The 15,695-nt window shown below is 42.7% G+C and overlaps 1 protein-coding gene across 2 annotated transcripts; it reads left to right on the top strand.

Annotated features, from left to right (window-relative positions):
- Window positions 1–1,228: 1,228 nt before the first annotated feature.
- On the top strand, window positions 1,229–14,746 carry znf131 (zinc finger protein 131). Of its 2 annotated transcripts, none has more exons than XM_063187591.1 (10): window positions 1,229–1,330; window positions 2,209–2,347; window positions 2,732–2,833; window positions 3,362–3,506; window positions 5,114–5,457; window positions 5,576–5,688; window positions 6,548–6,686; window positions 10,130–10,336; window positions 11,863–11,993; window positions 12,214–14,746. In XM_063187591.1, the coding sequence occupies exons 2-10, from the start codon at window positions 2,224–2,226 to the stop codon at window positions 12,946–12,948; spliced, it is 2,040 nt and encodes a 679-aa protein (XP_063043661.1). In that variant the 5' UTR covers window positions 1,229–1,330; window positions 2,209–2,223; the 3' UTR covers window positions 12,949–14,746. The 2 variants fall into 2 exon arrangements, with proteins under 2 accessions (XP_063043661.1, XP_063043662.1); XM_063187592.1 differs by lacking the exon at window positions 1,229–1,330 and adding an exon at window positions 1,464–1,579.
- Window positions 14,747–15,695: the final 949 nt, after the last annotated feature.

Below are 15,695 nucleotides of genomic sequence, written 5' to 3'. Positions count from 1 at the left end.
GTTTGGCTAATTTCTTGAAACCGAGATGACATTTCTATAAATTTTGGGTAATTTGGCTAAACATTCTTACACTTCTGCACAACAGTTCAGATAACTAACAAAATGTCATATACCTCCCAAAACAGCTCATTCTTGCATCAGCACTAAACCTTCTCCCACATAAATAGTCAGTACCATAAAAATGGCATATATCCTTCTCAATTGGTTTGGCTCATTTGCATTCATTTAGTCATTCTGTCAAAATAAACTGGATGGTTCAGCATAACGCCATGGATCCTCATCACTTGCTCATATCACTCCAAAAACAGTTTACCCGTGTGTCGAAACTAAATTCCTTCCACAGAATGCCATTTGAAAAAATGTCAAGAAATTAGCCAAATAACAGAGGAAACTGTAGTATACACGGTTGTAAAATTATTTTCTACAAACTAGTAAAGCTTAACAATATCATCTGGCCTGTTGAACAGTGTCATGAATTTACTGTTTACAGTAAAGAAATTCTTAAAATATTATGTCCTTGACTGTTTTGACAATTGTGTAGACTACTTGCATATGATGACTCACACAATTAAATCAGGCTGACATGTTTTGGTGAGGGCAACCATTGGACTGAGAATTGTCTAATTCGTTTAGATAAGACAGGTCAATTTATTTGGAAATTTGCTAAATGTATGCTCAATGTGTCAACTGTAGGGTACTTGTATAGCCATCTGCCGAGATGTACTAAACATTTGAGACATGTACAAAGCATTTGAAATTTGATGAAAGCAATGAAAAATGCCATTCTGTTGTGGGAAATTGAAAGTTGGTTTGGAGATTTGTCCGTGTTGTTTTGAGAATGTCATCTCAGTTTTGAGAAATTAGCCAAACCAATCGAGAAAAACTGTAAAACTGAACAAATAGCATAGGCTACTCACTTCAGACAATTATTTAGTAGGCCTATTGTCCCTTGGATGAAGAACAAAGGCTAGAGGCCAATGTAGAGTATGCGGCTACTGTTCCAAAATAAAACAAAATCACAATATGCGTTTTGAGTGTATGGATGAATACAAATCTGACCGATTCATAAGCCTACACCTGAACTTTGTAAACATCAATGTTGCTGTCCCATCATCTGTTTTGGCTGAGAACAAGCACGTGCACGCACGCTGTCCTGTGTTGCCTGGCAACTTCAGTGAACGAAAATTCGTCGCAAAGGCTTCTGGGATTTTGAGGCCTACTTGGAAAAACGACCGCCCTTTTCTGTCGAGCGAAGTAGAAGAGCATAGGGACCATTGCCGGAGACACGTTGTCATAGACTACTCTAGAAAGCAGCGAAACCCTTGCAGAGGTAGGTTTTTACAACTGAGACACCTTCGTTGTTGCTACGAATGTCCATTTGAGGGTGAAAATGTCCGATTAAAAGCAGATTTTAATGCGCGATTTGATGACGTAATGCAAATGGTCAAATAACAAATGGCGAACGCATAGAGAGGCCTGTTAGGTTTGGGCATGAATTCCTTTCAGATGTCGCTTTGGCTCTATGTACGGCATAGGGATGTTCCCTTAGGTTTTTCGAAGATATGTGGGATAATTATTTGTAAGTCTAAGTGTGCAATGTGGCACGATTTCCATGCATTTCAGGTTTGCTTGGGGGCCTTGATGGCTAAAGTCAGCTAGCATAACGTTAGTTGAATTACCCCTGTCATTCCTGTAGACTGCATGCATAGTCTCATTGGTTAACTAGAGGCATGTGTTCCACTGGAGGGGGCTCGGAATGGCAGCTTCTAAAGTAAACTTGTACTAGATTTAATAATATTACCATACACCCTCAATGATCCACAAAAACGGAACCTACAAAGACAAGCACACATTCTCTTGTGAAGTTTGGAGTTAGCCTACAACGGATAGCTAAGCTGCACTTCTGACTGAATTCCTAGAGTCTATCCCCCATTTCTCATTTTATTAGGGGCCTAATGAACTCTCTTACACATACCACGTGTAAGCAGAAACTGCACTTGTGGTGCATACATCTTGCAATCGGATTAACGTCGGTTAAACCATAATGTTGTCATGTTGTCAGCTAAGATGGCACACTTCCACACCACCACACCACAGAGAGGCAGGCCTTTGACCATACCATCATCAACTGTACGCAAATGTGCTTCATGTTTCAAACGACCTTAACAGCGAGATTATTCTGCTGTGGCTGTGTTTTGTGCGAACAAGGGAGAAGATTGAGCCATGGCTGAGGGGGAGGTGGTGGACTATGGGCACGAGTTTCCTGCTCATTACAAGGTGATGCTGGACAAGCTGAATGAGCAGAGGCAACTGGACCAGTTCACTGACATCACACTCATTGTGGATGGTGAGATGCTGGCATTCTCTCTCTCTCTCTCTCTCTCTCTCTCTCTCTCTCTCTCTCTCTCTCTCTCTCTCTCTCTCTCTCTCTCTCTCTCTCTCTCTCTCCATATTGTACTCACGTTAAGAAGACACTTAAGACTGCCTATTGCGTGATCTGTCTGTTTGCGTTTCTCTACAGTACAACAGCAACTTAGAGCTATTTTCCTTACCAAAGCTACTGCCTGATTTTTTTCCACTTCAAGAATTTGCACTAATGCCATTGATTGGCAATGTAGATCAGAAGCTTTAGTATGTACACTGTGGCACTGACCACACATTGTGTGCTTCAGGTGCCATGTACTGTGGGTGGTGAGCTGTGAAAATCAACACGTTTTTCTTTTGCCTGCAGGTCACCAATTCAGAGCCCACAAAGCGGTGTTGGCGGCATGCAGCCACTTCTTTCACAAGTTCTTCCAAGACTTCAAGCAGGAACCACTGGTCGAGATTGAAGGTACGAATGTTTACTGCTGCACCAGATCCGTTTAGCTTAATTTTCATCTTGTTCAATAGTACTATGTAATGTCATGTGTCCAGAAGCTTCACAATAGAAAATTATTTATTGGGGGGAAGATTAACGTCATAATCAATTGGGTAACACCGTGATCAAGCAGATGACCCCAAGCATTGCTAAGCACTACTGTTAGTACCGGTATTTGCCTTTTCTTAACATTCTGGACTTTGCTGTCTTTTCTTAGTGCGTTATGTTCCCCAAAAGCAAATTAGCAGATGTATTATTAGAGTATTCTCATAGCATTCTGCCCAGTCCAGTAAATTAAAGGCAATACTAATTTGAGGTTCAATTTCCAATTCTAATGTTGCTAATAATTAGGAAAACGGAACGACATGGTGATCAAAGTCAAGTGTTTTTGTTTTTCCTCACAAAGTTGATTTTGCCGTCATAATTTTCTGGGCAAGCTGAATAGTAATGAAAGAAAGCTGCTGTATTTCACAATGTTAATTTTGCTTTCCTGGTTTGCAGGAGTGAGTAACTCGGCTTTTCAACACCTGATGGAGTTCACATACACGGCCACGTTGTCGGTCAACGGCAGCGAGGAGGTCAACGATGTGTGGAGGGCGGCCGAATACCTCCAGATGCAGGAGGCCATCAAGGCCCTCAACAACAGGTCAGTCCCCCCAAGCCTGGTTAGGACAGTGTGGTACTCAATAAATCAGGAGGAGAGTTGCATAGTGGCCTGAATATAAGAGAGCACGCACACACACACACACTCACACTGAATGTAAGAACACGCATGCACAGACACACCCCTCCTTTTCAGGTTCATTTTTTTTTGGGGGGGGGGGAGAAAGCTTTCCGTTTTCAATTACATCCGGATAGTAGGAAATGGCTGTTTTTTTGTAGATGTATGATTTCACCAGTTATTAGGTAGTCCTATTTCAGCAAATTTTCCCATTGAGTAATAGGAGGTTAGGAGGTTTGATTCTAGATAAAGGTGTTGCGGTTGCTGACATTCATGATAATTTTGCTTGTAGCCTCTTCAATTCATGCTGTATGCCTGGAAAGCCATGGCATGACATGATTTTTTAGGTCAGTCCCATGAGTCATGTGCTGAGTTCAGGTAGCTGTGCCCTAATTATTAAGAGTTTTTCTTGGGATTGGAAGGTTGCCAATTTGAATCTCGCAGCAGCAGAAAGAATGAGGGTAGTATACTACACTAAGGCACCTAACCACACCTTTGCTCCAGGTACTGTAGACGGTACCCATCACCCGAATAATTCTATATCGCTTGGATAAAAGCATCTGTGAAGAATAAGATAATGATACATGTTGATGAAACATAATGATGTAAAAAAAAAGAGTCAATTGTAAAGCTTATCATTGATCCCATGTTGTTAGACATACATTTGACAGCAACAAGTGGCAACTCCACTTCTAACCTTTAGAGGGACCTAAATTCTTTGCGTTGCTTTGTAAGTGCAGTGGTAAATCAGTCACATTTAAGAGACGTGCCTGTGTCTTCACTACGTATTGGTATTAAAAACTAAAAAAAGTCTTTGAATCCGCGCCAAGGCAAGCTAAGCAGGGACAGCCTGACCTTTTCAAACCATAATAACAAACATCAGGCGGAGGGCAAAGTGGATAACTAGTTCCCCATTTATATTTTGGGTTTGGCCAACAAAAAATGACAGCAGAAGTGATGTCACAAACTTGGTTGCTGACTCCACCATAATGATTGACGCTCTTTAAGCATGGTGTGAAGCTTGTGTCCACCTGCTTACCAGTCAATGGCAAAAAAAACCCTCTCGCAAACTGAGCAAAGCATTTTGTTACAAGAATACCCTCTCTTTCTCCCCATTTATAAGGGAAGGAATACAAATAAGCACCCAAGCATCTTCAGCAAAGCCATTATTGCCCACTCTTGTATTGTGCACATTTGTATTCCTCTCATTATTACATTGCTCTACATAACACTTTGCTGACGCTTTTATCTCAAGTGACTCACAGTTATTTTAAGTACAGGGTATTTAATTAGTTACAGTCCCTGGAGCAGTGTGTGGTTAGGTGCCTTGCTCAAGGGCACCTCAGCCATGGAGTGAGATGGGGAGTGAAAGGGTGGGATTCGAACCTGCAGGCTGCAACCCTCTGATCTAAAGCCCTCTTCTTAACCACTTGGCCATGGCTGCCCCCTACTTATAATTTTGCACTAAATCCTGCACTTCAGCTGCAGATGTGCCGCGACCTTTGACCTCTCATCATTTACATGTACAACAGAATGAACAACAATGCCACGCTGGTCACCACCCGGGTGCTGGCATCGACCGGGTCATCAGCCAAGGCCACTAGCAGCGGCAGCAAGGCCAAGAAGCGCAAGATCGCCGAGACTTCCAACGTGATCACGGAGTCGCTGCCCTCGGTGGTGGAGAGCGAGAAGGTGGAGATCGAGGTGGAGATGGGGGACGTGGTGGAGGCCATGCTGGAGGAGGTGGAGCACTATGCCCACTCGGGCGCGGCCCGCACTGGGGGTGCCCACGCCGGCGCCCGGGCCTCTTCGGACGACTCGGCCCTGGCTCTGCTGGCCGACATCACCAGCAAGTACCGGCCAGGGGAAACAGGAGGTAGCGTAGCTCCATGTACACGCCCTGCTGGCATTTTATGAAAAAGTGCTGTTTTTGTCACATTCTTTCACACCAACGAAAACTGGCAACCTCTGTTACTTCTCTCCTGTCTCGGTAGGTGTGGAGCGTTGCTCAGATGTCCACGTGGAGGAGGATGGTGAGGAGGAGCTGGTCCTACACGAGGAGACGGTCATGGCACCCAAGGCCCTGGAGAGCATCGAGGTGGTGGAGGTGAGTGAGACACTTCTCCACAGGGGAAGTTAAATGCCACTTGACCATCCACACATCCCATGACCGCAAGATGAGACAAACACAAAATGAATACAAGCTGAAAAATTAAGTAAACAGTCCATCGTAAAAACACACAGAATCATCACAAGACATTAAAAAAGCACTTGGAGGTGAGGGAGTGAAGCTGCGTGTACACCAGAAAAGACCTGCCCTACCCGAGTAGCTGAGGTTGCTGAAGAAGTGTCGACATCAATTCGCTTTATTCACTCTGGACGTGACACTGACATTGATTTAACTAATCACGGCTCTGGCTTGTCAGCCTGGGACATTCGGAGATGTGAGCATTCCCATTGGTTTTCGCCGAACTGTGTCATAGCTTATTACCATAATATTAATTATTATTATCATAATATTGCTTTTGTCGCATTAGTTGCGACCCTCCATAGGGAATTAATGACTTCCGTTGGTCAGGTAGCGTGAATCGCTCTCGATGTACACAAAGCTTGAGTATTGAGTAAGAGACTTTTTTATTAATCCCGAAAGGAGAAATTGAATGCCATCTCACCGTCTACACAATATATATAACAGCAAGACAAGACAAACACATATATGAATACGAGCTAAAAAAAACAAGTAAATAAGAGAGTCCATCGTAAAAACACAAAGAATCTTCACAACATTTAAAAAAAGCTCTCAGCTGTTAAAAAGTCTGATTGCTACAGGAACAAAAGAACAACTAAATCTTTCAGTGGAGCACTTGCGTAGGAGTAGCCTTTGGCTTCTACCACTTTTCGTGAACATGTTGAAAAGTCGGTGGTCGTCCATACTCAAACACTCTGTTTACCTTTCTCATCATCAGGTCCAGATCTCCCAGCTGGATAACCACCACGGCGGTGGCAACCAGATGTTCCGCTGTGACAAGTGCGACCGCGTCTTCAAGATCTTCTACCACCTGAAGCAGCACATGAAGAGCCACGAGGCTGGAGTCGGTGTCGATGGTGAGTCCAGGCAACCCCATGTGCTTTACAAAAGATAATGAAAATAAAAAAATGTAAATATGGCGTTCAGACAAAATATGAAATGCCAACACAAAAAAAACACACACGCTCATATATTTCTATAATGTACAGTCCCAGGAAAAAGTTTGTACACCCTTTGAAATTTCTTACCTTTCTGTCAAAATTGATCATAAAACATGGTCTGATTTTCCCGGAAATCACAAGAAGGAACAACCAGAGTCTGCTTTAACTAATTCAACCCAAACATTTACAAGTTTTCATATTTTCATTGGCCATAAGATGTAAACATTCACAGCAGAGCAAGGCATAAGTAAGTACACCCTTGCATTCAATAGGTTTTAACCCCAAGTTAGTCGCAATAACCTCAACCAGATGTTTCCTGTAGTTGCACATCAGATTAACAAATTAACAAAACAATCTGGATGTATCTGGTCTCCCTCTTCTTTAGAAAACTGCCTCTCGTCAGCAAGGTTTGTGGGATGTCTGGAGTGCATAGCTTTCTTGACTTCATGCCATATAATCTCAATTGTTTTTGGTCAGGGCTTTGACTGGGCTATTCCAGAACGTGTATTTCATTATTATGAAGCCATTCTTAAGTCGATTTGCTTCTAAAGTATGGGTTCTTGTCACATTTCAGCACCCATACTCTTGTGTGCTTCAACTGTGTGACAGACTACCTCACTTTTTTCTGTAAAATATCTCGATAAACTTCTGAGTTCATTGTTCCACTGATAATGGCAAACTGAAAAGGGCCTGAGGCACCAAGGTAGCCGCATATAATGATGCTCCCGCCACCATACTCAAAGGTGGAGCTGATGTTTTGGTGAAAGTGTGGTTCTCCTCCAAACATGACATTGTGTGTTCCCCTGAACAATTCAACTTTGGTTTCAACGTTGGTCTACAGAATATTTTGCAGTAATTCTATGAAGCATATAAATGCTTTTTCGCAAACCTCAAAGGTGCAGCAATATTTCTTTGGACAGAAGCTCCATTAATTTTAGATTGGCTGAATGAATCCCATTTTTAGCTATTCTTGGTTACATCTCCTCTTCTGAGTATGGTGGCGGGACCATCATTATATGCGGCTACCTTGGTGCCTCAGGCCCTTGACAGTTTGCTATTATCAGTGGAGCAATGAACTCAATTTTACTGTGATATTTTACAGAAAAAACGTGAGGAAGTCTATCACACAGTTGAAGCACACAAGAGTATGGGTGCTGAAATTTGACAACAACCCATACTTTAGAAGCAAATCGACTTTGGAATGGATTCATAATAATGAAATACACATTCTGGAATAGCCCAGTCAAAGCCCTGACAAAAAACAATTGAGATTATATGGCATGAAGTCAAGAAAGCTATGCACTCCAGACATCCCACAAACCTTACTGGCGAGAGGCAGTTCTCTAAAGAAGAGGGAGACAAGATACAAACAGATTGTTTTGTTAATCTTATGTGCAACTACAGGACAAGTCTGGCTGATGACATTGCAACTAACTGAGGGTTAAAACCTACTTAACCCAGGTGAAAAACCCATATACTTAAAGTGTACTTTTTTTGACCGTACTTAGTACAAAGTGTACTATTTTCGGCGATTTAAAGTGCGCTTCATTGCACTATTAGTGCGCTGAAGCACTACTAAAGCAGTACTTCAGCACACTTGCAGCACACTGAGGATGCTAAATTGGCACCGCTTTTGGACAACTTTAAGTGCACTACAAGCATACTTTTGAAAGTATGCTCCAAACACGCTTTTCATGCATTCGTATGGCATTAATAGTGTGCTTGAGTACACTTCTATAACATTTTATTGTTACTAGAAGTACAATAAAAGTATATTAACTTCATGCTTCTTTGGACTACATTGGAACATTTTAAGTCTGTAAAAAGTATGTCATATTAAGTATTGTAAATATATAACAGGTATGCTTGAAGTATATTTACAGTACACTCCCAAGTACATGAAATAATATAAATGTAATAGTACAATCCATGCTGGTCCTCAGAGTTTGTACATTACACACAGCCACATGTCACAGTAGTGATACAGTATGCATGCCTAGCACGACTGACATTTACAATCATTGCATTGTTACAGAGATTTCAGATACACATTTCACTTTATTTCATTCTTGTTCCACCTTCCTGCAATTGATCATTTGAATTGATCACTAATGATGACCCTTCATTCTTTGTTTGAACAACTAGTTCCGACTTACCTCTCACCATAATGTCATGGGAAGTGTGAGCCTATATATACCAGAACATATACGTGACCATCATAATGACGGTGGGAACATGGTCATTTTTTGTGTACCACTTTAAAATTTTAAAACTCCTACAATAAACGCAGAATATAACAATGAGTAATATTTTCATGCAAACCAAAGATATTCCTTAGAGGTCAATGGCTTTCTGTTTGAGAAATTGAGCTCCAAGAAGTGCATTACATGATGGTACATGCATGATGATGCATGATGGGTAAATGCACTTTGTGTAAGCACACTTTGAATATATTTGGATGAAGCACAATCATGGTGCACTTAGAAAAAGTATACTTCCAATATGTTAAAGTGATTTACTTTAAAGCGCACTATAGAAAATCACACTTCGAAGTCACTTGGGTGAAGTATAATCAAAGTGCACTTAAAAAAAGTGCAATTGCAATATGTTATTAAAAAATACACTTTTAGTAAGTTCACTATTAGAACACTATTAGTATATTCCTCTAAATACACTTTAGCCAAACATCTTCTAAGTGCACTTTATGTATGGTTCGCAAAGTGTACTTTCTTTGAGAGCAACTTAATCACATCTAATTTTAAGTACACTTTAAATAAGCATATTGTAAACATACTTTTTCTTAGCACAAAACGTGTGAGTGCACTTTTAACATGCTAAGTACACTTCAGTTGTGCTTTTATTGTACTAAATTGAACCACTTTTTCACCTGGGAATGCAAGGGTGTACTTACTTATTCCTTGCTCTCCTGTGAATGTTATGGCCTTATGGCCAATAAAAATATGATGACATGTAAATGTTTGGGTGGAATTAATTAAAGCAGACTCTGATTGTTCCTTCTTGAGATTTCTGGGAAGATCAGACCATATTTTATGATCAATTTTGACAGAAATGTAAGAAATTTCAAAAGGTGTACAAACTTTTTCCTGGGACTTGTATGTTTTTGGGAATAGTAAAATGCTATTACAGTAATCCATTCGTATTTCTTTGCCTTTTCGCCTCTAAACGTTTCGGGCAGAGTCCTTCCAGTGTGCAAAATCTGAAGAGTGCTGTCCTTTGCTTCCTTCATTCATTTATGATTAATGTTGGATTCAGTACCGGGTTAAAAACTGAGAATCATTAGGCGATAATGCGAGTGGTTCTCCGGCAATTTTCACGTTAACCATGCACTGTTTTCCCAGGTAAGCCGTTTGTGTGTCGGCACTGCGGCAAGTCGTACGCGCGGGAGGGCGCGCTGAAGCAGCACGTGAACAGCTACCACTACGAGGCGGAGGCGGAGGAGCTGTCACGGAGGCACCGGCCGCAGAAGAAGGTTCACGTGTGCGAGTACTGCGACAAGCAGTTCGACCACTTTGGACACTTCAAGGAGCACCTCCGGAAGCACACGGGTAGGTGTGGAGCGAAGGGGAGGTGCTTTGGTCAACTCTGCCAGAAGCCATCTGCTGTCCTTCTGTCCCTGTGTCTTGTCTGTCGTTTCCCGTGTGTGTGTGTGCGCGTGTGTTTCTGTCCACCAGAGGGCGGAGGTGTTCACTTTTCTAGTTGTCCATGTAGACTAGTGTTTCTCAACGGGGGCGTTGGGGAGCTCTAGGGGGCATTGTGAAGGATACAGCTGAGAGGGGGTGGTGCTTAGTTGCCATTGGGGGGGCAATAGTCCATTTCATTTTTTAATACTTGGGGTGGGGGGGCTTGTCAGTCATATGATGGAGCGTTTCTTCAAAAAGGTTGAGAACCACTGATGTAGACATTCTAAACATTCTAGATGTTCACAATATGTCACTCGAAGGAAGTACAGGTACCTGTGGAGAGGTTTTTATTGGTTGCCTCGGCTTTAATTTTCCTGCTTGTGGTCAATGCAGTCTGTGACTGTCGTTCTGTCTACCTATGCAGTGCCATGATCGTTGCAGCAACATGCTGGAGGGAGTAGGTAGTTTGTACCGTTGAATGATAGACAGCGGTAGAATTATAGACTTGTTTCATGAAGCCATTTATATCATGATGGGGTCCCAATGTAACTCTTGAGCAGATTATGTAAGAGGTCCTGGAGCCAATTTTCAATAGAAAAGACTCGCCTTTACATCTTTATCGATTGTGGTCTTCTCCCAAGTCAGTTATTAGTTGTTCATAGCTGAGTCTCCATGTATTGATTACGTGATTCATATCAACACACTTAGTAATTGTGTGTAAGAACATGCTGGTCCCGGTAGCATGGTGTGTGTTTTATAAGGACACACAGTCCATTGTAGTATAGCAATCAATAAGATTTGTGTAGCCCATTCTCATACATAATTGACATCCAATGTGCTTGAGAGGAAAGAAAGAGAAGAAAAATATAGGAAGTATAAAGTGTGCAAAATATTATAGGGAGTAGATAACTGATTTAGAGTAGATTTTGGCTAAAGGCAGATGAAAATAAAGTTTTTTAATTTCCTCTTCAGGAAATTGCTTATCTCTACAAGAGAAGGCTTTTTTTCTGTGTTTTCAGTGTCTAGTTGGACAGTATAGTCATATTTAACATGGAAATGGAAGTCTGTGGTACCAAATAAAACCTCATCAAACATACCTAAGCACTTAAAATGAATGTAAAATTCACCAGAGTGCAAAATGGCTAATTGCGTTCAGTTATCACTTGTGACTTGATGCTAATTGTATCATTTACTTCCAGTGATTGTGCTACGCTATGCTTATAATGGCAGTCTAAGTACTGAAGACACTGAGAAGAAAAATGATATGCACATTCATGTGTAATACTTGGAAATACTGCAAGTATGTGAAAATCAAAAATGGACGGACTCTGTTCCTTTCAGTTAAAAATTAGCTTGTAATATCGGTGTGTGTGAAAGAAGTTTGAATTAATATGCATGTAGTATGGTGGTGAATGAACTATGTATGTTGCGTGTCCTCCTTCCCTCGACAGGTGAGAAGCCATTTGAATGTCCAGACTGCCACGAACGCTTCGCCAGGAACAGCACGCTCAAATGCCACATGGCGGCCTGTCAGAACGGCGCCGGCGCCAAGAAAGGACGCAAGAAGCTATACGAGTGTCAGGTAAGAAGCGGCTGGTTTGGTGATTTTACGCAGGTTGTGGATTTTCAACTATTTCAAATATCCGCATGCATGTAAATAGCACCTAAATGTCTGCCCATCAAGTGTGCAATGGCCCCTAGTTTTGGAACCTATGCACCAACAGCTGCCCAAATACACAGTATACGCTCCAAAAAAAGTAGATCACACCACTGCTTACAAACCCTCTTTCTCCCCTATCCAGGTGTGCAACAGCGTCTTCAACAGCTGGGACCAGTTCAAGGACCACCTGGTGATCCACACGGGCGAGAAGCCCAACCACTGCACCTTCTGCGACCTGTGGTTCACACAGCCCCGCGACCTGCGCGCCCACCTGCGCGACCTCCACGGCATCCAGGACGACTCCATCACCAGCACCACCGCCGCCTCCACAAACGCCTCTGCCTCCATCACCAACGCCGCCGGGGAGGAGGTGATCCTCACAGAGGCCTCAGCGTTGGCCGAGGGGGCCGCCGCCGCCACCACCGCCGCCACGGAGTTAATCCTGACCACAGAGGATGGTATTCGGGTGGAGCACGTGACTGTGGAGCCCATGGACATGGTGGCGGTAGAGGAGACTCTGGTGGTGGAGGCGGAAGCCGTGGTTGAGGAGGAGGAGGACAGTCACATGTCGACCACGACCACCACAACAACGGCTGTGACGGAGGTGGTGGTGCAAGCGGCACCCACAACGCAGGCCTCCTGTCCTTCGGGGATGCTAGAGTCCCTGAAGAAGGAGGAGGACTTGGAGGTGGAGGTGGACAGACTAAACGAGGAACACCAGCAAGACCATCACCAGGAGGTGGAGATCCAGGTTGGGGTTGCAGACGGGGAGGAAACACACGTGACTGTGACAGAGGAACACTTTCACTCTGAGGAGCAGGTGGAGACAGTGGTGGGGGTGGTGGAGGATGCCGTGATTCAGACGGTGCAAGTATGAAAGCTCTCTCTCCATCCGTCCCCAATGGGGATTTGGGTGGGGTGACAATGTTCAGAGAGCTATTAGGGAGCCTTAAGTCACATCCCTCCATGTGGCGTAAGATCTGAAGAAGAAAAAAACATGCAGCAGATGGGAGCAAAGAAAAGATCAGATCATCTCAAGTCAGATCACCACGTCACCATGTTAGAAAAGGTCTCTCCATTGGCTTCCAATGTAGATATTAACGCCTGATACCCCATTGACCACTCCTTTGAATTGGCAAGAATGGCTCAAGTCAAATCACCACCATGTCTAGCCGGTATGACGCTGCCACTCATAGATATATAGACACTAGATGGCAATTTCAGCCTTTTGGCATGGCCAGACTCTGGGCACCGCTGTGTGTGTGGCTAGTATCATGATATTTTTCATAGATGTTACCGCCACCTGCAGGATAATGTGGGTATCGTCTTGTCACCAATTGATAGCATTACGCCGCATAAACATGGTGCCGATCTGACTTCAGTCATTTGTTCCAATACAAAGGAGTGGTCAACGCGGTATCTAGTGGTCATATCTATGGCTGCCATCAATTAGTGAGAAGGCGATGTGTACATTATCCTGTAGGTGGCAGAAAAACAACATCTATGAGAAACATGGCATACCGGTGGACCAAGATGGCTGCGCCCAGGGTTGGGCCACACCAGGAGGCTGGCTGAACACGGCATCTATTGTCTATATCTATGGACTCCCATTAGCCGTTTTGTTTTGCTTTTGGATCCTAGGCCCCATGGAGAGGTGTGACTCAGACTCCCTATACATGTTTCTCAATGCTCCTTGTTTCCATTTTGTTGTTCTTCGACATGAAGAGACTGCTCCAATAACAAATGAATGATGATGATAATGATGATGATATTTATTTTAAAAAATACAAAGGTCCTACTTCCACGTCTTCCCATGTGTCTGCATTTGTCAGGGCTTGTGAGGTCACGACACGATGTCTATGCTTGAATGGCGTTCCGTTGTTTGTTTTTTAAGCAGGAAATGCTGGCAGAAGGATCACGTTTTTTTTTCCCATGTGTTTGTTTATTGTTCGCTTTCGTTTTTTACCCTTCCCCTTGCATTTCATACTATACCTCCAACACCAGACTCCAATCCCTTTACTTTAGCAAATGACTATGTAATGGCAATGATGAATCCAGTGGTTGACTAAAGAAAAGGAAACAGTTCCACAATGAAAAAAGATGCTTTATTTTTGTATGCTTCATCTGAGTTCTGTGAACGCAGAACTGGGATTCCGTTTACAGCATTGTCACATTTTACAGTTGCGTTTGTTCACAGGGTGGTGTCTGGTTAAAGATTTCCGAAGAAAGCATGCGCCAAAAAAAAAAAACTTGATTGGCAGTGTTGAATCTCAGCTTACGCGCTTGCACTATGTGAACACACCTTACGCAGACCCCTTGAGACACATGGGTTTGTCTCATCAGCGAACGTCTTGTCTTTAGCCTACACAGACGGAGAATGCACACTGAACCGTCTCGTGTTAACCCTTTCGTAAAATGGAAAAAAGAGTCACAATTTCAATTCTCATTTGGCACAGAACATTACAGTATTGCATTGTCCAATAAATTTTGAATTAAAAAAAGCAAGCACATGAAAGTTGGTAATATTTTATTGGCTCACAATAATAGGCCTATGGTTGTACTATGATGATGAACCATTAGTGGTTGCACTGAACCTTGACCCACCACACTGTTGTGTCCAAAGAAGAAAGATACTGGTAGTCAAGTGATTTATTCAATTAAAGCTGTTCACACCAGCCTATGACCATTTTTTCCACATGTGACAAACTGGTTGGGGAATACACAATAAATACAAAGTTATTATATGAAAATGGATTGTACTCATATGCTCATCCTATAATCTGAATATACATTCAAACGGTTGTGATCTCGACTCTTGACAGTTTGCAACAAATAGTGTATTTGTAAAGGCAGACGTAATCCCAGACCCCTAGGGTATCTTACCGGGTGCCTTATCAGGTAGGCCTACAGTAGAATAACTGGTGCATACATAAGGTGCAGCCATTTGCTAGTGTTGTAATTGCATCACCCAATTGCATCACTTCTCTTTTGCGCAGCCCAAATTTGAAAATGAAAATAAACAACGGGATTTCCAGTCAGGACAACTAAAGAACTCTGCTACCCTCTAGTGTTTAAGTGAGAGTTTGAAAAACTGTAGATCTACTACTTGTTTCAAAGGTTGGTTGAAAATTCCCTGTGGTCTGAATTGGTCAACAGGTCTAATTTTAACCAGTGGTGCTACTTACCTCCAGATGTGACCTCTTGTGGGTTTCCCCATTGCTAAAATCCCTGGTGAATATCAAAGATTTAAGTTATAGTGCCAATGGACATTCATCTGGTCCTCCGGCTGAGACACAGCACCATGGATAGTTCCCACTGCGCACGTGCTTGTTGGCGCTATTTAGGCTGCCTAAACACGGCTATTTCAAACGTGATGAGCAAATGTATCATTGAAAGACGCAGTGTTTGTTTGTGGTGTCATGAAAGCAAGTGAAAGATAAACCTTTAAAACAAAATGCCATATCATAGAACGATGACGTTACGATGTCACTGCTCTTTCATTGGTTTGACTTGTGTTCAAAATTCTCCCCCAGACCTCTAATTGGCCACCAAAGCAGTTAATCAAACACATAAACGACTCCCTGTTGCTATTAGAAATCAGGACCATACACTTAAATCGACTAT

The sequence above is a fragment of the Engraulis encrasicolus genome, chromosome 21, assembly GCF_034702125.1.
Source record: "Engraulis encrasicolus isolate BLACKSEA-1 chromosome 21, IST_EnEncr_1.0, whole genome shotgun sequence".
NCBI lineage: Eukaryota > Metazoa > Chordata > Actinopteri > Clupeiformes > Engraulidae > Engraulis > Engraulis encrasicolus.
Note: the sequence above shows the minus strand (reverse complement) of the source record. Positions and strands in the feature narration are given on the sequence as shown.